We start from the raw sequence: 25,244 nt of genomic DNA, 5'->3' as shown, positions 1-25,244 counted from the left end.
CATTGATTAACAGTTATCCCCTGTTGCACATTCTTCAGAGTCAAAGAAAACAGTCTGCATGGCTTTGACATTTGACCTGATCTGATGAGCTTTTCTTGGTCTTGAAGAACTTTTCCTGACCCATTGTGAAAACTGAACCTTGGTCTCAACATCATAATCATACACCTGTGTCTCTTCACCAGTTATGATTCTCTTAAGGAACATCTCATTCTCATTTGTGCTACCCAAAAGCTCCTCACAGATTGCGAGGTGAAGGTCTTTCTGCCAATTAAAAAAAATGTATTTCCTTTATTTTTTAGTACAAAAACATGTTAAACATTACATTTATATTTGTATTAATTAGTTCATACTGTCCTTTGCGTTCACTAAGGTGATGTACTATGGAACTTCGAGAAGCATGGTGCTACACACAAAGGTACACGACAGTTGCTACACATTATTTTTGTTTTCTTTTCTTTGTTAGTGCTACATTGGCGGCATCTTTTGTTTGTTGTACCTTTTGTAGGGAAATGAGTTCCAACTTTCTCCAGAAAAACTTCATCTGGTACTCCAGACACACCTCTTTTTGGTGTTTGAAAATGAACAGGCCTTCCTCTTCTCTTACGATGTGAGAAGTCAGAGATAAGCTGCCTTGCCAAGTGCAATCTAAATGTTAGCTGGTCTGCTTCTGTCTTCTGTAGCTTCCACATAACGTAGGAATTGACAACTGCCAAATCCACAAGAAAGAAAAACCGTTTGTGCCACCACTTCCATGAATGACGGCCTACAGCATACCATTCACGCAGCTGATCAAATCTATCCACTCCTCCCATTATTTTATTATACTCTGCCACAGCCAATGGGCAGAATACTTCACTTCTGCTTCCACTAACTTACCTTGTAATATTTATGTAATTTTCAGTCAAATCCAGCAAATATACATGAATACTATCTCCCTCTAAAATATAAAAGTAGGTAAATACAACACAAGTCACTTCACACGCAAAAGGAAAGCACACCATCCAAAAAAACACTGCAGTGTTCGAAACAGTTGCCTGTTTTCACGTGGGAACTTCGCTTCTGCATTGATTGACTCAAGGTAGAAATACAACAGCTTTCACCTAACCGTTGACAATCTACACATACTTAGCACACTCTAACAAAGATGGTAGCACAAGTTAGAAGTGGGAACATGGATTACCACTGAACTTACAGCAAAAACAAATAAATGGGAACTATAGTTCCCACTGGTCACTAAAGGGTTAAGCAGACACATTGCTCCTCTAACTCTGCCATCTCAGAATTCGCAAACTTGTGTGATGCAATCTTCTGCTACTAACAGATATAACAACTAACAGATATACAACAATGAAATTTCTGGCAGTTACATAGTAAAAAAAGGCATGAGCTGAGATGCCAACCACATTTTGCTCCGCCCCACCATTGGTATGGAATTCTGAATGTTCCAGAATTTTTTGACCAGACCTCATATACTATGAAGCAATGGTCAGAATGCCCAAAGCCTTAAACAGATGGCTACAAGATGATCGTGTGTGATTACCACATATTATTCTTACACTACGTATTCAAGGAAAGAATACTTTCTTTCATAAAGATGAGTTACCCCAGAACTTTATTTCATATGACATTGATTGAAGATATGCAAAGTATGTCAGCTTACTACTTTGTCTCTCCCCAAGATTTGCAACGATTCTAAGTGCAAATGTGGCTGAGCTAAGTTGTTTTAGGAGTTACAAAATGTGTTTCTTCAAGTTTAAATTCTCCTCAGTACAGGCATTTAAATGCTTGTAGTTTCCACACTACTTGTTACTTCCTCTACATGTGTTACATTTATCAAAGGTGTGTGTATCTCTAGGTGTGCTGAACTGAATACGTTGTATATTTTTTAAATTGAGAGTGAGACCATTTGCAGAAAGCCAGTTGATAACACCAGTACCTTTAAGAACATTATTTACCAATTCTTCTGTTGCTGTATGTATGTTTGATTGATTACAATACTAGTGTCACCCACAAAAAGAACTAATTCTGTTTTTTGTATATTAGATGAAAGATCATTTACAGATATGAAAAAGGATAGTGGACCTAAGATTGAGCCTTGTGGAACTCTATAAGTGACTCCTCCCCAATCAGAAGAATCACTCATGCACTACGTTGTTTGAATTACTAAGTAGAACTCTCTGCATTCTTTTGGTTAGAAATGACATTAACCAGTTGTTGAATGTATCATCAGTTTCACAAAACAAGAATATTGTGAGTCACACAATCAAATGCCTTACATAGGTCACAGAAAATACCAACTGGTGCTATTTTATTATTTAGTGCTTGTATGATTTCGTGAGTGATTGTGTAAATGGCATTCCCAGTTGAGCAACTCTTCTGAAATCCAAACTATGACATACGAAGGATACTATTGTTGCCCAGGAGGAAAATGATCCAAGAATATATGACCTCAAAAAGGGTGGAAAATAATGTTGTAGCAAAGTTAGTCAATAGTTACTGATATATCTCCTATCACCATCCTTTAAACAACAATGGCATATTTCAATCTGCCTGGAAAAATACAGTCAGTTATAGTTTCAATCCTGAACAATGGCAGCTCATGCAGGTTGAGGTACAGGCAGGGATTGCATTGTTGCTAGTTTTAAGCAACAGTTGCTGTACATGCATACATGTGCAGGTATCCTGCAAATTATGCCTCGTGTCGCTTATGCACAATTTGTTGCTTACCACCACCAGCAGTGGTGACACCTTGCAACAGATGGAATAAAAACGCACTAAATAACTTGCTACAATCATATTTAATGCTGGCTATGACGTCCACAGCAGAGCGCTCAGAACATTCCTTAACGCTCATTGGCTGTCAGAGAATCTGTGATGTAGGTGTGTAGAACAAGCCCTCAGTCAACTGCCATTGTTCGTAAGTCCAATTATAGTGATGCATTACAAATATCACAAAAGCAACTACTTATTATATGGCAACAAGTCTTTAGTGCTCTGCTGGAAACACCATCAAACCGAGATGAGCTTTTATTTTTGAGAGAATATATAATTTTTTTCATTCAGAATGAGAAGTAGTTGAGACATTCATACGAATGAATTTTATGTATCTTGCTTGTTCAACAGATTCTTTTGATTTTTCTTCTGAGCTGTTTGTCCCTGTTTGTTATACAACATTTAAGAAATGATTATTAAACATATCTGCTGTGACATGATTTATAGCCCTTCCTTTCTTTAATTACTGGTTATGTTTTACTGTTCTGTGACATGTCATCCTGTCTGTTGTTTTATTGGATTTATTTTGGCCTAAAGTCTGTTATTGGAATAATTGCTTTCTGACATAATTTGCTTGTTCCTTGGTTTTTTAATAACATTTCTCGGTAATTTTGAATGGATTGTGTAGTTGCAACTATGCAGAATCTTCACTTGTTCTTGCCAACAGATAAATTTCCGATTTCCCTATAGTAATCCACCATTTTTACGTGGTTGTTTAGTGTAATTTCTGAGTATCTCATGTAGAATGCTGTTTTCAAAGACTGAAATGAATTCATCATGGAATAGATGAAACTTTATGTCAGCATTTGGTTCATATGAATTTCATCCCAGGTCATCTCTTGTAGACTATTCTTACTATGTTTGTCCAGGAATCATTAGTTATTCTAAGTGATTCCCATTGAGGAGTGTCTGTACTGCAAGGCACCATCTTATTTATCCTAACTAACTGTGCATCATTATCAGAGATAGTATCTGTTCCTGGGTATACAGTTACTTTTCAGGTTTAAGCTTCATCAAAGAAAGCATCATCAATTAGGATCCTTATCCACCTATCTTGGAAGGTTAATTACTGAGACCAAATAGTAGGATACAAATAAGGTTTATAGATCATTTTTCCTATCAGAATCCTTTAAAAGTTGACACTGAAATTACCATAGACTTCTTGCTACTGTCTGATGGATAACATAGTAAGGAATCCACATGCCTCATCAACAGTTCAAAGATTCCCAGTGAGGATCAGTATACACTTAAAATTAAAAGTTATTTACAAAATCTACTTGTTTCAGTGTGTTCTGTCTTAATATATGCAATAATTCCACTTTTCGCCATATTACTTCTACATGAGTAAGATGCTAGACTGTAATCTTTATATTTAATTTCTCTAACCATGTGGTTATGTGGTGCTCAGCTAGGCACAGAATGTCTCTTTTCAGAGCTCTCTAAGTTTGCGGAACAGCCAAGAAGCTCTTCTACCATATTACTCAACCGTCTAATATTATGATGAAATAGTCTAACTTTACTTTTCTGTCAATTCTTAAGCATCTTAAGGGGGCTCTTCTGTTGTTTTAAAATAATGGGGTACTTGATTCCTCGATCAGCTTAAAAATGTACCGCTCTGGTGTCCATAACCACAGGAATCTCGCTTTGTATGAGAGTGGCCCCCAATACATGTTCTGCAAGAAGCTCAACCAACCTATTTCCCCCCTCTTATTGATTTATAGGCTATGTCTAGTATATCCCCATATCCCACCTGTTGTAGCAACAGATACTGCACTCATATGAGATTACATTTCAGTCAGCTGCAGCTTGCTCAGCTGTGTTCACAAGACTTACAGCAGTGTTAAGCCAAGGCTGGTCATGCTACTGCAGGAACTCAACTCCACAACACTCTATTCCATCCAAGTCATCAGTAATGCTGTAATTTCTGTCTTTAGACCAGGCTGTTTCCTGCTTGTAAAGGGACACCCCCCTCCCCCCTCTAGCATTACCTTTCATCAACAGAAGTAATCAATACCAAAAATATTTTTTTGAATTTTGAATAGGTTAACAATGTTGCAGCTGCTTTTCTAAAAAAAAAAAAAAAAAAAAAAAAAAAAAAAAAAAAAAAAAAAAAAAAAAACATATGATTTTGTACACAATGTGTTACAATTCAAGCTAAAATCTGAGTAAATAAATTACTTTATTTTCGTTATTACAATCAATATGTTGTGTTGTTGCGGTCTTCAATCCTGAGACTGGTTTGATGCAGCTCTCCATGCTACCGTATCCTGTGCAAGTTTCTTCATCTCCCAGTACCTACTGCAACCTACATCCTTCTGAATCTGCTTAGTGTATTCATCTCTTGGTCTCCCTCTACGATTTTTACCCTCCACACTGCCCTCCAATGCTAAATTTGTGATCCCTTGATGCCTCAGAACATGTCCTACCAACCGGTCCCTTCTTCTCGTCAAGTTGTGCCACAATTCTATTCAATACCTCCTCATTAGTTATGTGATCTACCCATCTAATTTTCAGCATTCTTCTGTAGCACCACATTTTGAAAGCTTCTATTCTCTTCCTGTCCAAACTATTTATTGTCCATGTTTCACTTCCATACATGGCTACACTCCATACAAATACTTTCAGAAACGACTTCCTGACACTTAAATCTATACTCAATGTTAACAAATTTCTCTTCGTCAGAAACGCTTTCCTTGCCATTGCCAGTTTACATTTTATATTCTCTCTACTTTGACCATCATCAGTTATTTTGCTCCCCAAATAGCAAAACTCCTTTCCTACTTTAAGTGTCTCATTTCCTAATCTAATTCCCTCAGCATCACCCGACTTAATTCGACTACATTCCATTATCCTCGTTTTGCTTTTGTTGATGTTCATCTTATATCCTCCTTTCAAGACAATGTCCATTCTGTTCAACTGCTCTTCCAAGTCCTTTGCTGTCTCTGACAGAATTACAATGTCATCGGCAAACCTCAAAGTTTTTATTTCTTCTCCATGGATTTTAATACCTACTACGAATTTTTCTTTTGCTTCCTTTACTGCTTGCTCAATATACAGATTGAATAACATTGGGGAGAGGCTACAACCCTGTCTCACTCCCTTCCCAACCACTGCTTCCCTTTCATGTCCCTCGACTCTTATAACTGCCATCTGGTTTCTGTACAAATTGTAAATAGCCTTTCGCTCCCTGTATTTTACCCCTGCCACCTTTAGAATTTGGAAGAGAGTATTCCAGTCAACATTGTCAAAAGCTTTCTCTAAGTCTACAAATGCTAGAAACGTAGGTTTGCCTTTCCTTAATCTTTCTTCTAAGATAAGTCGCAAGGTCAGTATTGCCTCATGTGTTCCAATATTTCTATCAATATGTACTAGCTCTGAATGTACATTAGAAATTATTTTCTTTTAGAAACATTTGAAATTGTGAAATATTTGGCCCACTTAAAATTTCTATTATTATTTACACAAATTTGGTCCTATTTACTATGTTAATTTTGGATTTATTTATAGAATAATAATATGAATTAATAGAAAGTAATTTGTGAAGAAAACTTGTAAGCCCTTTGGAATATTGTCAGTGATCGGACGTGTTTTTATTCTTGGGAAGAACACTGTAATTTTCAAATTGTAAAGACAGTGTGATGTAGAAAAATGTGAAAGAATAAAATTTTGAGTAGAACAAAAAATAATCCACAGGCTCATTTCAAATTTATTATGTCAATTGGAAGCATGAGAACCTAGAATGTCCATAATGTCAGCTTCAAGAATCAGCCCCTAGACGTGAAGAACTGGAGCCAACTGCCAGAAAAGAATATAAGTAAAAAGTTTATTGTAAATCTTACTCCTCTTGAAGCTTATTAAAAGAGCTGACCATAAATAGAGTGACACTTAACAAATAATGTGAGTGAGGGTTGGATTACAAGTGGTGTGGGATCAATTGGTTAATAATCTGTTGCAGAAGAAGGGAGAGTGATTTGTGTCATTTGCAGTTTATGTATGAATGGATTTTCAATCACGTGAAGAAAGAAGACCAAGTACTGCCCAACAAAGTAAATTACACCACCAGTGATGATATACTACCAACAGTGACGGACCGGATTGAATGAAAAAGAACTTTACTACTACAACCAGGGACATCAAAAAGGAAAGGTAAGTGCAAACTATTTGTGAAATTAACTTGTTTGTGGAGTCACGTGCTTGTTAACAACATGAATAGAGGCAAGGATAAGAGCAGGGTAGAAGTGAGAGCTATAGGACCCAGTCAGGGCATGTTTGAGCCGAGTGAAATTGTAGTCAGTATAGAAAGAGTAAAATCTTATATTTTGCGGTTAATTTTGGCAAAACTAGAGGAAATGAAGACAGATAACAATAGCAAGTTTAGTGCAGTTAATGATCAATTAACTGAAACAAGAGCTGAAAACGATAGTAAAATGGACAGTTTCAAAGAACAAATGGACCAACTTAGTAATCAAGTTTGAGAGCTAAAAAATGGGTTGTCAGAGAGGTCAAAAAATGTGAATAAAGCAGCTGATGTTATAGAAAATAAATTTATTGTTTTGGAAAATGAGCTATAAGTGGATTGGCAAGACAATCGAAGAATGTTAATGGCATCAGAGTTGGACAGAAGGCAATAGCGGAAAAAGTGGAACTAAACATCTCCAGTTTAGACCAAAAAATTATAAATGTTGAAAACAGTATGCAAACTAATGTAAATGATAAAGATCAAAAAAATTTCAGCCATTCAGGAAAATTGCATTCACAAAAATCTGTTTTCAAACAAGGGTATTGTGTGGTCCAACACTCCAATCGAAAGTTTTCCATCAGACAAATTACATCCAATGTATTTTTTGCACCTCTATAGAGATAGTTTTGTGACAGGCATGAGTGGCAATCAAAAAATTAAATTTGTTAAAAGATGTCTTGAAGGTGAAGCTTTATCATTGGTAAATTTAAATTTACATCAATGGGAAGCATATCAAAGTTTCGAAAAAAGTTTTTTAAATATATTTTGGGTGGAAGCCAAATGGGGGAGAATTAAAACTGAATTCTTGAATGGTCCTAATTACAGGAATATGGACGTTATTTTGAAAGAGTTAGGCAAAATCAACTTAAAAAATTAACATACCTTGACAAACCATTTGGCTGATCCACTTAAAAGGAGATTACCAGAAAGGTTGCAGTGGGGTTTAGTAAGTGGACCTGATGATTGTCTTGAACAATTTTTACAATACGTTGACAGACTGGATAGGGCAGTAGAGAGAAGTACGTACCATAACAATCGGAATGATAGAAACTACAGTGGGAATAACTACAGAAACAAAGGTAATGGTAACTTCTATCAGGACCAAAATGCTAATAGAGAGAGAAATTTTGAACATCAGCAGGATAGGAACAATGGGGATAACCATGGGCAATTTAACAGGAGAAATAATCATAGAACTAACCAATCAGGAAACAGCAGTTTGCTTCAATGAGGGACCACAGTCTTGGGGCAAGGAAACACAACAAGCACAGGACCCCCAAGCTACACTTGCAATTAGACAAAAATGGCAGTGTTAATGATGTGGCACAGGTATCTGAAATTGAACAGAAGGAATATCAGATTTCTCATTTATGTTTGATCAAAAGTTTTGGGATACTATGTTTAATTATGGTGATGTAGGTACTAATCACAAACCAAAATGTGAGGGTAGTGAGAATTTTGATGTAGTATGTACTAATGATTTATTCTCTTGGTTGGAACACAGTATTATCCATGTACGTAAATCAGGTGACGACTGTATTGGATCTGAACTGCGTGGTATTTTTGGCATAGATATGAATGAGTGCTTTGAAATAACTGAGGCTGGTAAGTCTGAGACTGGTAGCTTATTGCAGATGAATGTATGTGAGGTAAGTGACGTTAATGGAGATGAAACTTGTGTTATTAGTGATATTGTTGATGAAGTAATTTTGGAAAAATGTGATGACGATGATGATGAGGATGATTGTGAGTATCAGGTATTTGTGGAGTTTAAGAATAATGAAGTTTCAGAGTTCTTTGTGAATGTTGTTGACAGAACAGGTAAGATAAGTGAGGTATGTGATATTGTAAGTGAGAGTCATGGAATACTAGTCCAGTAAAAACAGTTTTTCATTAATGTCATGCAGAGTATGATCCAAACAGAAAGGGTGAGTTATCTGTGAGCCTAGAGAATAAGGGTAAAAATTTTTGAAGTTTGTTTGAGATTGATGATAACACAGATAAATGTGCATTCTGGAATAAATTAGCTATGGTTAGTCAAAATTTGTATCCAGATTGGTGGAATGATGTTAAAGAAGATCTAAGCAGGAACTGTAATTTTAACAGTAATATATTTTATGTTCCTTCTGTAATAAGTGATGTTAGTGGTGCCATGGAATCCATTCATTGTGTTCAATCTTTACCTGACTACATGAGTAACCAAAGTAATGCTATGATACCAGTAAAGTTGATGAAGCCCTGTAAAGACAGTGTGGATGTAGCATAAAGTGTCTGACTACAGAGAAGATGATTGAGATTTTGGGTGTCCTTACATTAAGATTGATCAATGGGAAGGGAACTGTTTGATTGATACAGTAAGCCTGATTTGTGGTATATCTGAACAATTTAGAAACAAGATCCAGTATAGTAAGAATTTTGTAAAAATGTCCATTGCATGTGTAAAGACAAGAAAAGCTACTAGTAAGCAAATCAAGTATGTAAAATGTCAAGTACTGTTGACTTTGAACATAGATGCATAATGATCTCTAGTCTGGAAGAAAAAATAAATTATGTTTGCACATTTATACTACTATATATTTGTATTGACTGAGTTTAAATCTATGATATTTATAGGTTCATACAACTATGTAATTATGTTTTGTAATAGATTTGTGTTTTAGAATTTGATACATACACTCCTGGAAATGGAAAAAAGAACACATTGACACCGGTGTGTCAGACCCACCATACTTGCTCCGGACACTGCGAGAGGGCTGTACAAGCAATGATCACACGCACGGCACAGCGGACACACCAGGAACCGCGGTGTTGGCCGTCGAATGGCGCTAGCTGCGCAGCATTTGTGCACCGCCGCCGTCAGTGTCAGCCAGTTTGCCGTGGCATACGGAGCTCCATCGCAGTCTTTAACACTGGTAGCATGCCGCGACAGCGTGGACGTGAACCGTATGTGCAGTTGACGGACTTTGAGCGAGGGCATACAGTGGGCATGCGGGAGGCCGGGTGGACGTACCGCCGAATTGCTCAACACGTGGGGCGTGAGGTCTCCACAGTACATCGATGTTGTCGCCAGTGGTCGGCGGAAGGTGCACGTGCCCGTCGACCTGGGACCAGACTGCAGCGACGCACGGATGCACGCCAAGACCGTAGGATCCTACGCAGTGCCGTAGGGGACCGCACCGCCACTTCCCAGCAAATTAGGGACACTGTTGCTCCTGGGGTATCGGCGAGGACCATTCGCAACCGTCTCCATGAAGCTGGGCTACGGTCCCGCACACCGTTAGGCCGTCTTCCGCTCACGCCCCAACATCGTGCAGCCCGCCTCCAGTGGGGTCGCGACAGGCGTGAATGGAGGGACGAATGGAGACGTGTCGTCTTCAGCGATGAGAGTCGCTTCTGCCTTGGTGCCAATGATGGTCGTATGCGTGTTTGGCGCCGTGCAGGTGAGCGCCACAATCAGGACTGCATACGACTGAGGCACACAGGGCCAACACCCGGCATCATGGTGTGGGGAGCGATCTCCTACACTGGCCGTACACCACTGGTGATCGTCGAGGGGACACTGAATAGTGCACGGTACATCCAAACCGTCATCGAAGCCATCGTTCTACCATTCCTAGACTGGCAAGGGAACTTTCTGTTCCAACAGGACAATGCACGTCCGCATGTATCCCATGCCACCCAACGTGCTCTAGAAGGTGTAAGTCAACTACCCTGGCCAGCAAGATCTCCGGATCTGTCCCCCATTGAGCATGTTTGGGACTGGATGAAGCGTCGTCTCACGCGGTCTGCACGTCCAGCACGAACGCTGGTCCAACTGAGGCGCCAGGTGGAAATGGCATGGCAAGCCGTTCCACAGGACTACATCCAGCATCTCTACGATCGTCTCCATGGGAGAATAGCAGCCTGCATTGCTGCGAAAGGTGGATATACACTGTACTAGTGCCGACATTGTGCATGCTCTGTTGCCTGTGTCTATGTGCCTGTGGTTCTGTCAGTGTGATCATGTGATGTATCTGACCCCAGGAATGTGTCAATAAAGTTTCCCCTTCCTGGGACAATGAATTCACGGTGTTCTTATTTCAATTTCCAGGAGTGTATATGCCATGAGACTAAATGAGTAGATGCTTTCACAATTGTGAAATGGGACACTGCCATTAAAGTAGTGAGTTCTCATATCCTGTACTGTAATTATTAAGAATAGTATCTTGGTATATCTGTTTGTATCACCTTATTAGTTCATTTTTTTTTTCACTGCATTTAGCCCTGTTTGTTAAAGTCCTATCTGATGTAAATCCTTTGTACTTTCTTTTAGAATATAAATAGGAAGAGCATATACCATGTGATGTGAGGAAGGAATTAAACAGCATATTTAGTACACAGAATAATGTTTCAGGATTTTATGTGCATGCTAGACAGGAAGTTACCTATCCACTGGACCATGCAATGAGAAATCTAGGAAAGCAACTGAAAGATGTGGGTGGTTACACTCCCACACTACTGTATGGCTGTACCCTGCTGGACCAGGTGACTTACAAGAGATCATAAGTGCTGGGTAATGTGCTCTCAAGCATCTGTCAACTACATGAGTGTTGTGACTGAGACTTGTAAATTGTTAGCCAAGACTCCAAAGACAGTGTTAATTCACATAAATATATTTTTGTCAAGTAGGAGTATTAATTTGCCATTACATTATGTAATTTAAACCAGTACGAATTTTTATGAATTGAAATGAATCTTCTAGGCCTTTATGTATGCAGGTTAATTTGTATGAGCAATTAGCAAATAGTGTGGAAGACATTTAATAGTAGAGACAGCGTAATAAGATGTATACATCTCTGATTTCATACTCTGATTTTGATCCTTCAGTTACTTGATTGTGTCATCATTCTAAGTTATTTAGGACTCTGTTTATCTACGTTTAACCTTAGTACTGCAATATTGTATCTCATTGAAACTTGAGTTGTGGGCAAACTTATGCTTAACTCTGTTTTGGATACCCCTGGTCATCGCAACTGTGTGTGTGTGTGTGTGTACCAAAAGAGAGCATGTAACTATTGATTGAGGCCAGAGGCTTCTTATAAATTACTCTTTACACATGATTTTGAACTTACTGATTCGTGAACTTTATTCATTTTGTTATGTTGAAATATTTTTGCTGGTCTGTATCTGGTGTGGTTTGGATTCATGGATCGGTCCCCATGTCATAAGCTTAGGCTCTAATATTTTTTCATTATTTTGTCCTTTGTGAGTCAACATATCCTTAAATACTCTGGTTTATGTGGATAATTGATTTTGTGCTATATTCCTGCTCATGACTGAGTATATTCTTCTGGTCTGTACTCATCATTGTGAGTTTTTTGAGTCAGCCCACTCGCCATACACTTAGGTTCTGAATTTCTTTTCTCTTCTCTTTTTAAGATTTTGAAGGTGTGACTTTATGGATGTAAACTTTCAATTTGTAATTCTAATAATTTACCTTGTCTCTGCATTTATATCTATAGTTTAGTGTTGTAATGTTGTAGTTTTGACTCTGTATCGATTGTCTTGTGACAGAATGTTTCACAGATCCGAAAATCTGAATGTCATGTCATGATATATGTATAATTTATGACTTGTATAGTAGATATTTTTCTTATGTTTTCTGTAATATATTATGTATTGGATACTTCTCTACATCTGTATTCCATCTTTTGGCATTATTTTGTTCACCGTTTGTAAAATCTAATAGTAAGTCACAAAATATTGGAAACACATTGTTTTCAATTTTTGTGAAGGGGATATTGCAAAGAGACACCCTCCTCTAACATTACCTTTCCCCATTAGAAGTAATTGATACTAAAAATATTTTTTCGAATTTTGAATAGGTTAACAATATTGCAGCTATTTTTCTAAAAGAATTTCATATGATTTTGTACATTATGTGTTAAAGAAATTACTTTATTTTCGTTATTACAATCAATATGTAGTAGCTCTGAACGTACAATTGAAATTATTTTCTTTTAGAAACATTTGAAATTACAAAATATTTAGCACACTTAAAATTTCTTTTATAAACTACGCAAGTTGGCACTATTTATTATGTTAATTTCAGGATTCATTTATTGAATAATATGATTTAACAGAAAGTCATTTGTTAGGAAAATTTGTAAATCCTTTGGAATATTGTTAGTACCACAGAGTGAAGTAGTAGTGGGCAGGCCTCTGATGTGATCAGACATGTTTTTATTTTTGGGAAGAACAGTGTAACTTTCAGCTTTCTTGATGAGGAAATTGTAAAGACAGTGTGATACAGAAAAATGTGAGAGAATAAAATTTTGAGTAAAACAAAAAATACAACACAGGCTCATTTCAAATTTATTACGTCCATTGAAACCATGAGAACCTATAATGTCAAAAATTTCAGTTTCAAGGATCAGCCCCTAGACATTAAGAACTGGAGCCAACTATGAGAAAAGAAGATAAGTAAAACATTTATTGTAAATCTTACTCCTCCCAAAGCTTATTAAAAGAGTTAACCTAAAGACAGTGACAATCAACAAGTAATGTGGGGGAGGGATAGATTACATGGTCCACTTACCGCGATCACCTCATCTTCTTTATCAAAATCCTTAACAAAATTCCCTGCGACCTCTGTCACCTGTCTGGGGTTATCACTTGGCTTCGCAATACTTCTGACCTGGTATTCTGTTCCTAATTTGTATTGTACCACCTGGCCTACATGCCTCCTGTGGCTACTACCTAGCAGCAAGACTGTTTTCTTCCTAATCTCTCTCTCTCTCTCAAATGCAGTTGAAGAATATAAAGAGCTGTTCCCCTTTCACCCATTGCTTGTTACCTTTGCCCAGTTCCCAAGGTCTTCTTCCTCTTTCAATCTATCTAGTTCAGGTTTCACATAATCTAATTCATCCTGAAGGGAATATATGTTCTGAGTTTATATCTCTCCCTTAGGAATTGTGAGGACAAGATTAGATTAAATACAGCACACACGGAGGCATGTAAATGATCTTTCTTCCCACATACCATAAACTAATAGAACAGGAAAAACCCCTAATAACTAGTACAATGAGATGCACCCTCAGCCATGCCCTTCACAGTTTTTTGCAGAGTGTAGATGATGTAGATATTTGATCTAGCATGTATTTTCAGTGACATGATATACCGTATTTACTCGAATCTAAGCCGCACTTTTTTCCGGTTTTTGTAATCCAAAAAACCGCCTGCGGCTTAGAATCGAGTACAAAGTAGCGGAAGTTCTGAAATATGTTGGTAGGTGCCGCCACGACTAACTTCTGCCGTCGAATATATGTAGCGCTACACAGGCATGCTTTGCAGGCACAACGATAAATACTGGCGCCAAAACCTCTGCGCCAGTAAATTAATTTAAAAAAAGGGGGGAAGACGAGCTTTTTTCTCCACCTCGAATTTCGACCACTGCATTTTCATACATTATCCAACGATGTAAATACAAATTTCATATTGTTCATCTTCGAATGTAGCAGCTTTTCAATGTACTACGAAAATCCGACTGGCAAGACTGTTTGCGATGTTTGTCAGTATGACCAATTCTACGTTCTGAATTTTTTCCTACCTGTAAGAAGAGATGGTTGCTAATGGGAACTTTTATGAATTGTGAATCACATGCAGGATTCTCTTCACCGTAAGAATAATACGAATATAAACATTTTGCCATGTATTGTTTCGTGTTTGCTGCTATCTCATTTAAATCCTGTCTGCCTAATAAACTACGAAACTAGAGCGAGACAACAGCAAACACGGAAGTATACACATATCATGTCATGTTTATATTCGTATTATTCTTATGCCTAATACTGATACAGTCAGAAATGAACGGCAATTGACTAGATTTTTAAATCTAATATGACTCTAATTTCTGTGCAGAAAGTAATGTACTAAAGAGGCGTCTGCAAAGATTTTCAAACGGAGAAAAATTTTCGCTAAACTCTTGTTCAGAACATCTTCTATCATACGCAGTTTATTATTTGGTCCCTTGTTGATCATTATCAAAGAAAGCAGCAGTGTAAATAACAACATGTAGCAGTCTCTTGCCATTGTTTCGCTACTGAGACAAATCCTCTTTTTTTTTTTATTGTAAGCGGAGGTAGCATGCACAAAAGCAAACCATGCCGCGAGCGGCGACAAGTCGTAAACACTCATTATCAAAATGCGACAAACAATGCATGACATAGTACAGTAATGCATTTTCAGCTTAGAGTGACGTAAACACCTATAACAAAGAGAATGGCACTTATCAGATCAAAGAAAAATAAGCAATAAATTCAAACCAGACGAAGCACGTGGAAAACGAAGGGTACCCGTATAAATACGGACGGAGCGCCTGACGCATAGCAATGGCTACCTGGTAAAGCTTAACTGCTAAGCTTACGGCTCGAACCAAACTACTGTAGCTGTATCGTCATTCATTCGACCTAAATTGTGTCTCATATTACAATGGACCAACTTTGTTTTGATTTGGAGGTGCGGCCTAAAACTTTTCTTTCCCCTTGAATTTCGAGTCTGAAATTTCAGGTGCGGCTTAGATTCGGGAAATTTTTTTTTTTTCCTTTATTTTGAGTCTCATTTTTCAGGTGCGGCTTAGATTCGAGTGCGGCTTAGATTCCAGTAAATACGGTATCATAATATTTACACATCTAGTGTACTGAGCTCAAAGATGATATAAAATAACAATAACAGCTACTTTGTTAGAATTATTAAACCTTTTCTTCTTCTCCCATTCAAGAATGACAGTATTATAAAAAGTGTTTCTTCCTTAATTTACAGCTACAGCTAAAGATGTCTACTCAGCCATCATTTGCAAATGCTGATATTTTCTGTTGTTCGTTTTTATTTTACTCTGAAGTGGTTTAACTTTAAATTCTTGGACAACATCATCATTTCTGTAACAGATTACCAAATTATTCCAAATGGTCTTTCAAAAATTTCATCTCAGACACTTGAATTCAGCTCTTTCATTACCCCCTGTCTCAACATTCAACTCCATATACAACGAATGAAATTTTGTCAATTTGTACTCACTTAAGTAGTAATAATGTTAATAATATAACTACTTCTGGTAATACCTCTGCAGAAATTATTTAATATGATGATAAACCACAACAAAAATATCATGCATTTTGTAAATCACAAAAAAGTGCGATTGGCCCTTGAGCTGTAAAGTGAACATATTTTAAGTCATTCCTGAAGGCTGCATATTTTCTTACAAAGGATGGATATCAGGAAATGTAACTTAAGTAGATATATTTGAGTTATCCAGCAGACCACAGTTTACAAATTAGCTCAAAAATATTGTAATCACAAATGACTTTGGGAGTATATCAATAGATAGTGAAATATGATTGACTGACCTTGTGGTACAGCAGTTGCAGCAAATAGTGACACTCCAGCGATTATCATAGAGGAGCACAGAATTTTCTTTCGTCCCCATTTGTTAAGAGAGAATAAAAGGAAAGTATATGCTGGCACTTCCACAAAACCAGCTATTAAAAAATTTATGTAATCATTGCCTCCCAGATTTGATGTATTCCAAGAAAGTCCATAATATGTTGCATTATTTGCAAACCTTTTTCAGAAAGAGGATAGAGGATCATTATTTATGTAAAAATGTATTTGAAAAATTATTAAAATAGAAAGAGGATAGAGGATTATTATTTATGTAAAAATGTATTTGAAAAATTATTAAAATATACTGATTGAAAAAAATCATATATTCCCTACACTTCTTCTAAGATCTAAATTCTAAAACTAACAGTATTTCTTTCAGAAATCATATATATATGCCTAGGTCATAGGGTCCAGTTCTACTCATACCCAAACCAAAATATCAGAAGTGATGTCAAGAACAGCTGCAACAATATGGTGCTGCAAGGTTTTGAGATTCTGCAGTAGAGGTGAAACATTAACAAAGAAAGAAAGAAAATCACAAGGTATCAAGACAAGCAACCAGGGTGGCCACTTGAGCAGTGACAGCACGGTGGCCACAACGTGGCCTATCCAGCACAGGGCAAAGTCTCAGTTACATAATCTCATTCAAAACTGTAGAAATGTGGAAGGGCACCATCTTGCTAAAAGATGAAATACTTGCTGTCACTTTCAAGTTTTTGGCATGAGCCACAATTGGAGCATGTCACATTAGGTGATACCATTGACAGTTCCCTTGGCAAAAAAGAATTGCAGAGGCACAATTTGTCATCAAGGCTCTTGGCAGGAGCTGCAATTTGTACAGTTTCACTCTTAATCATTTATGAAGGATTACCCACACTGTTGGCTGAGGGATGTTCAGTTCTGTACCAGCTTGACAAGTAGACTTTGTGGGACTTCACAACATCATGTCCCTTACATGGGTCACTGTTCGTTCTGACATGCTCAAATGTCTTGCATTGCACAACTAACCACTGTACTTGAATTTCTTGTATCAGTTCAGTATGCTATCATTAATTGGTGATGTTTGAGGAACTTGGCATAGAGAGCTCTTTGCACACTCACTGCTGACTGGCAATGGGCAAATTCTAGCACACAAAATGCTGTCATTTACAGCAACTGCTGCTGGTGTGTCCCAGACAGTAGTTTTCCCTACTTTGCAGGCACCACATTAAAAAAAAAAAAAAAAAAAAAAAAAAAAAAAAAAAAAAAAAAAAAAAAAATGTGTTAAGCCATTTGCCTATACTGATCTTTCAAAGTGTTTCATGAACTTCATAATTATGCATTGTAAAAACTACATTAAATTAACTTAAAAGAAAAAAAAGTAAGTACATGGAGTAATAATCTCTTATTTTTCTCTAGGGCTATCCATTTTACACTCAAATTCTGCATTCTATGGTATTCTGTGTTATTGATCAATGGAAGAAATGCCTGATGTTCTGAAATGAATTCATATCAGCATTCATTTACTCACATATTAAATTCTGTAGGTTTTATTAATAAATTTCATTAAAGATAGGTTCATTAAATTATTTCACAAATTCACTTTAAATATCCTATTTAATTTTTTATATGATAAGATGAAAATACACCACTGTCAAAGAGCTAGTGAGTTTTTAATTATACTATTGTCTGTTGTTTATCTATGTATATGTGAGGAACATTCAAAAACTTCTGCAGCTGTTATAATAATTATTGCCTTTTTAAACCCATACCCTTACATTTATCCAAGGTGCCCCCTCAAACATTCCCTGGAGGAAATGCAACATTCTTTTTCAAAAACGCAATTGAGAAAATTTAGAGAACCGGCATTTGAAGCTGACTGTGAACGATTCTGTTGTTGCCAACATATATCGCACATAAGGAGATCATAAAGATAAGATACTAGAAATTAGGGCTCGTATGGAGGTGTACAGACATTTGTTTTTCCCTTTGCTCTGTTTGTGAGTGGAATAGGAGCGGAAATGACAAGTAGTGGTACAGGGTACCCTTCGCTACACACTGTACAATGGTTTGCAGAGTGTCTATGTACATGTAGATGTAGATGTGCAAGACAGCATAGCAAGACAGCATAGTAAAATAAATAATTTTGTGCAGCAACTCTTCCGCAGTGTAAGAGATCAACATATGTAACATGATGTCATCGAAGTATGCAGACAGAATGGTAAAACATGAAAGTCAGTGCTTACATAGGGAAGGGGCATGTTACAGAGAAGGTCTGTAGAGGACATGGAAGATTATCTAACATTTCTGCCCTCTACGTGTCCTCCTTGTAACCTGCCCCTATCTTATTTAAGAATCACCACTTCTCATGTGTTTCACCAGTCTCACTGTGTACTTCCACAATTCTGTAGAGGGCAGAGAGGGCTGTCCACCTTCCTGCCCCATACAGGCCTCCCTGTGACCTGCCCCTCACCTATTTAAACTCTCTTTTTTATATATCACTCTGGCCTGTCTGTGTAGCTCTGTAATGTTAGGCTCATAAGTTTATTTTATATATATTGCTTTCTTAAATTGTGGATGAGCTGTTAAACAACATTATTTATATTGTCTAGTTTGATAGCATTTGTTGTTACTTTTTTTTTCATATGACTTATTTCATTTGTACCGTGTTTTTCAATATTGTTCAGATAATCACTTGTAATTGGCCTTGGTGGCTGAAACTAATTATGGTGTCAGAAAATAAAATCACAATTCTTGCTGATATTTATTTCCAAGTAATTACTACAGTTGTGAGTCCTGTACCATCATGTTCAAAATGTTGGACAAGAAAAGATCTGAATGACTGACTGACACCAATTATCCATAACTGAATTTTTACTCTTCACATACTTATCCTTGGTGCCATTGGTAGAAGAAGCCAAGTTGATTCAGTGTTTCTGTATGTTCAAATAGTTTTCAGTTCAGCACCACATCTGTGCCTTCTGAAGAAAATATGTCACAGTGGAATATCTAACCAAGTTTGCAACATGATCTATAATTTTCTGATAACTAGAACACAGCACATTAGCATACAGTGAACTACAGATGTTAAACTAATATCTAATGTGCACCAGAAGAGTGTAATAGGATTATTCCCAGTTATATATTAATAACTTAGTGGCTGGTATTAGTTACTGCATTCCACTTTTTGCAGATGATATAATTATCTACAAGGGAGATTTATCCAGTACAAAGTTAGATCTTGACAAAATATCAGACTGCTGCAAAGACTGGCAATTAGTTCTTAATGTAGAAAAATTTAAATCTGTGCTCTTCATGAAAAGTAGGAAGAGCGTATCATTTCACTACATGATTAATGTGTCGCAACTAGATGTCAAAGAAAGTGTGTTGAGATGTTTGCTGTTCGTGTTGTATTTTAAGAGTTTTGAAGGCAATAATAACTTCAGAATTTGTGTAGATGATGTGGTTACCTACAATAAAATACTGTCTGAAAAAAACTGACAAATTTTCAGTCATGTCTTGGTAAGATCTTGAAGTGGTTCAGAGATTTGCAACTTCTTTAACTGTTCATAAACATAAAATTGTGCAGTTCTCTAAACACAAAATTGTAGTAACCTGTGTCTACAATATCAGTGATTCACAATTGGAATTACTCAATTCAAACCAATATATGCATGTAACAATTTGTAGATATATGGAATGGGAAGACCACATATGCTTAGTTGCAGATGAAGCTGGTAGCAGATTTAGATTCATTGATAGGATACTGGTAAAATGCAATCACTCTACAGGAAGTTTACCTACAAAACACCCATGTGAATTAGCAAAGAATATGGCTCAGATGTGTGGAGGGTTCCACACAAATAGGACAAAATGGAGATACTGAGTGTGTACAAAGAAGGCCAGCAAAATGGTCACAGGTATGTTTGATCAATGAGAGAACAGCACAGAACTTCTGAAAAATATGAACTGGCAGATGATAAAATACAGGGGTCAACTGTCCCATAAATGCGTACTTACAAGGTTTCAACCATGAAAAATTTGGAAACACAAAAGGTAGTAACCAAAAGTTCCCAAAATACACTAACAAAAATTTCTATGTCTTATAGTTCCCTTGGGAGTGAATACACTGATAACAACATTTATGTTACTTTTTAAATTTATCTTGGAATTCTTTGTTTATCAGAATGTTTAGTACTCTTGTGACTCCACTTGAATATCCTCCACTGCTTCAAATCTTCACCCCTTCAACTTGATTTTTATCTTGGGGAAGAGGAAGAAGTTACAAGGAGCTACATTTTGTGAGTATGGGTGGATGCGAATAAGTGTCACCTTGATTTTTATCAAAATTTCCTGATTAATATAGCCTATACACAGTTGTGCATTGTCACAATGAAATACCCAGTTATGTTCACACCACTTCTGGGGATATTTTTCCTAAGACATCCATCACACAAGATGTTAGAAGGAATATCCACTGCAATGACTGCTGCTTAGTTTGAGAGTCACAGCAATAAATCCAACTTTTGTCACCAGTAACAACCTTTGATAGAAAGTTTTGATTATCTCAAACCAATTGTTTAAGTTCTCTGCAGACTTCTAAGTGATGTTACTTCATATCAACTAGAAACAGTTATGGCACAAACTTCACTGCAGTCCATCTCATGTTCAGTACATTCACATGTACCATAACTTATCCACGAAGTGTTGCAGAGGTCTTCATTGGTCTATTTATGATGTTGCAGAATCAGATCCATCATGTTCTGAAGAACATTTTCTGGCATGATGGCAGCTGACAGCTCACCCAATGTTTGCCAACTTTTGAAATGTTTATACCAGTTGTAAGTCTGTGTCTGACATGAATTGTGATCTCCAACAGTTTGCTTCAACATATGGTGTATTTCTGTAGTAGTTCCCCTAGTTTAATACAAAACTTTATACAAACACTGTGCTCTTTTATATCATCTATCACAAAACCACAAGCTTACTGCACAATTATGCTCAAAAACAACTAATCAAACCACTCAGCTCATAGCTACTGATACAAGAAAGATGTATGTAGAGGCTCCTAGTGGTATATTAGTGCACTCATGACCATTTGCATACAAAATTCAAATTTTGGAAACTTTTGGATACCAGCATACACTATGTATCACTCGGATAGAGTCTGCAAAGACAAGGTTAGGCAGCGTACACTGTGCACATAGGCAAGTAAACAATCATTCTTCAGACCCTAATATGTGGTACAACAAGAATCATCCTCTCCCATGCACTCCTTAGTGGTTTGTAGAGTACAGCCATAAATGCAGAAAAATATCTGGAAGCAACAGTATAGAGACATGAAGTAGGACAACGGCATAGAAACAGCTGCAGGTAAATTCACTGATAGGGTAATGAGAAACAGCAATTTAAGAGACTGCATATGAAACACATGTACAGCTTAAGGGTATGGGGTTCATACCAGATTCATCTAATGGTGGACATAAAACATAAACAATGAAGTGTGGTGCAATTTGTCATAGCCTTGTAAGTGAGCACTAAATATATATATAAAGCATGGTGCAAATGTTCACAGGCTTACGTAACTGGTAAGAGGGTGCAACAGAAATGTTGAAACTCTTAACTGGCGGATATTCAATGAAAAATTCTGTACACATAGCAAGAACTTTTTTAGAGAACGAACCATCTTTTAGGGCAGAAGCTACAGATACTCTTCAACTCATTTCATATCTACCCTGTAGAGATGTTCCTCTCTCTCTCTCTCTCTCTCTCTCTCTCTCTCTCTCTCTCTCTCTCTCTCTCTCTCTTTTTTTTTTTTTTTTAAAAAGAAGAAGGAGGAAACCAGCTTTTCGAGAAGTGTGGAAGACTTCCATCCTTCATACTCCATCCATGAAAGAAGTGGGAAGACACCTTAATTAATGTTATAATTTAATTGGATAGATAACAAAATCTACTCACCAGGTGGTGGCAGAATACATACACATAAAAGAGGGTTGTAATTAGGCAAGCTTTCGGAGCCACTGGCTCCTTCTTCAGGCAGAAGGGTTGAAGGGGAACAAAGAGGAGAGAAGGAAAAGGAATGGAGAGGTCTACGAAAAGGGATAGATTTTTGGAAAGTCACCCAGACCTGCGGGTCAGGGGAGACTTACCGCATGAGATGAGAAGGAAATACTGATTCTTGGGGACTGAATTGGACAAGATTTGAATACCTGAGAGCTTAAAGGTGGAAGACAGGGTAATATGCAAGACAGAGATTACTGCTTAAACATCATACATGTGTATATATGAGCAGGATTTGAAAAGTTCTTGGAACAGAATAGAAAAATTGTACTTACATCACTGAACCTTTTTTTATTTTTCAGTGTAGTCTTCTTGTAGATTAAAGCAGTTGGTCCAATGATGTTCCAGTGCCTTGACCCCATCTCAAAAATGAGTTTCTTTCAGGCATGCAAAATAGCTGTCAACTCCGGCTATCAGTTCTTTGTTTGAAGTGAATTTTCATCCACCAAGAAAAATTTGCAGTTTTGGGAAGAGACAGAAGTCTGACAGAGCCATATTGGGTGAATAGGGTGGGAGTGACAACAATTCATTTCCTAGTTTGTGTAATTTTACCAAGGCGACAGAACGTGTGTGGGTGCGCATTGTCTTGATGGAAGATTACTTGCTTCCTTGCTAAACCTGGCCTTTTTTCATGTATCTTTTGTTTCAATTTGTCCAGGAGGTTAGCATAGTATTCTCCAGTAATTATTTGCCCAACAGGGAGATAATAAACAAACAGAATGCCCTTCACATCCCAGAACAATGATGCCATGACCTTTCCCACCAAAGGAATTGTCTTTGCTTTCATTAGTGGCAGAGAATCAGCATGTTTCCGCTGATTTGACTCTGGGGTGTAGCAGTGCAACCAAGTTCATCTGTGGTCACAAACCAGAGCAAAAAGTTTTCTTTGTTTCTCCTAAAACGGGCCAAACATTGTTCCAATATGTCCATTCTTTTGCATTTTTGATCCAGCCTCAAGAGTCACGACACCCATCTTGCAGGTAATTTGTTCATTTCTAAATCTTCAGTTAAAATGTGATATACCCTTTTAGATGACATCTGGCAAGAATAAGCAATTTCACACACTTTCAATTGGCAATTCTTCATGACCATTTTGTGCAGTTTTACAATGATTTCTGGAGTAGTGTCCAACCACTGTGCAGATCATCATTTAAGCTCTCCTGACCAAACTTAAATTCATTTGTCCATTTGGCAACAGTTGAATATGAAGGAGCAGAGCCCCCAGTGTATTCTGGAAATTGGCATGAATGTTGTTTGATTTCATACCTTTCCTTACGAAGTACTTAATCATTGCTCGAATCTCAATTTTTGCCACCTTCGCATATCACTTCGCAGGAACAACAACAGAGCCACATCACCACCACAGGTCTCTTCCAAGAGCACTGAGGTGCACTTGTTTACAGGCAACAGTCCAATGAATATCAAGTGAACTGCTCGTTGTGCTAGCGCTGACCTCTCATGGTGATTCCGAGAACTTTTCAAACAACCCTCGTAAGAGTGAAAAGCAAAGTACATTTTATGTAACAGGGGTGCTAGAGGGGTGGTCAAAAATAGACAGGTAAGACAATGAAAGATGTAGAGAGTAGTCATTGTGAAGAAATGCTGAGACGGAAGAAATTAACCTAAATTAAGGGCAGGTGGGAGGCGACAACCAAGGACATGTTGTAGCTCTAGTTCCCACCTGTGGAGTTCTGAGCAACTGGTGTCTATGGAAAGAATCCAGATTGCGCGTGTGGTGAAAGAGACACCGAGGTCATGATTTCATGCTGTAGAGCATGTTCTGCAACAGTATACTGTGTGTTGCCATTATACACCCTTTACCTATGCCCAATCATCATAACTGATATTTTGGTGGTTAAATTATTTTGTCAAAAGTAGATTGTTACTGTTGTTAATAAATGTTATGATAGAAGTACTCTCTGCCATGCATTTCACAGAGATTTACAGAGTATAAATTTAGATGCAGATGCAGAAATAAAAATCACATTACGTGTACTCATGCTGGTTTGATAGAATATCTATCATACAAAACTTTAACTTGACTTGAATTTATTATTCACTCAAATGAAATTTATGAACAGTGGGATGAAAAACAAAAATATTAATATTGTCAAGTTTCATAAGTTCAAATATATGTAAATATTAATATACAAAAACTGAAACCATTACTGTATAATTTAATATGATGCTGCTGCTGTCGCATCTTTACATTCCATTGCTCGCTGCAATTTATGGTATAGAGGAGACATTTTAAACTTACGAACATATAATAAATGTGGAAGATATTCCAAAGTTACCTGACCAGCTTAAAATCTGAATCTCTTTTCACATATTACAAGATTTGGAGACTCTTTCCATTTTTGGAAGCCGTATGATCTTTCACACCCTGCTAAGTAAAAGACTTTGATCTTCAGAAGATTTCATATTTCATACTGAAATAAAATTACTTTTCTAGAAATTTATACCTCCTGTACATATTTGGAATACCTTCTCAGTTGTACAAGAAATGCACTCACCATTGATTATAGCATTGTACAGTAACTAACAAATTCATAGACAGCATACACTATGAATACCGGTATCATGAAGACAAGATTATGGTTTAATGTACAGTAACTAACAAATCCATGAATATCCTGAAGACAAGATCATGGTTTAATTCAGACGTGATACATCCAGTGTTAATCACTAAGACAAAAACACATAAGTAAAATTATCTTCCTGAAATTATACAAAAAATATTTCATTATACAAATTTAAGGCCAGTGTATTG

General features: G+C 37.1%; 1 protein-coding gene across 2 annotated transcripts in view; it reads right to left on the bottom strand.

The window, feature by feature from the left end:
• Positions 1-25,244, bottom strand: part of LOC126199460 (organic cation transporter protein-like) — a 159,902-nt gene that overhangs the window by 30,341 nt on the left and 104,317 nt on the right. For both annotated transcript variants that reach the window (XM_049936392.1, XM_049936384.1), the window contains one exon: positions 16,396-16,610. In XM_049936392.1, coding sequence (XP_049792349.1) covers positions 16,396-16,610 — 215 coding nt within the window. The remainder of the gene's footprint in view (positions 1-16,395; positions 16,611-25,244) is intronic.

This window comes from Schistocerca nitens, chromosome 1 (assembly GCF_023898315.1).
Source record: "Schistocerca nitens isolate TAMUIC-IGC-003100 chromosome 1, iqSchNite1.1, whole genome shotgun sequence".
Classification (NCBI taxonomy): domain Eukaryota; kingdom Metazoa; phylum Arthropoda; class Insecta; order Orthoptera; family Acrididae; genus Schistocerca; species Schistocerca nitens.
Note: the sequence above shows the minus strand (reverse complement) of the source record. Positions and strands in the feature narration are given on the sequence as shown.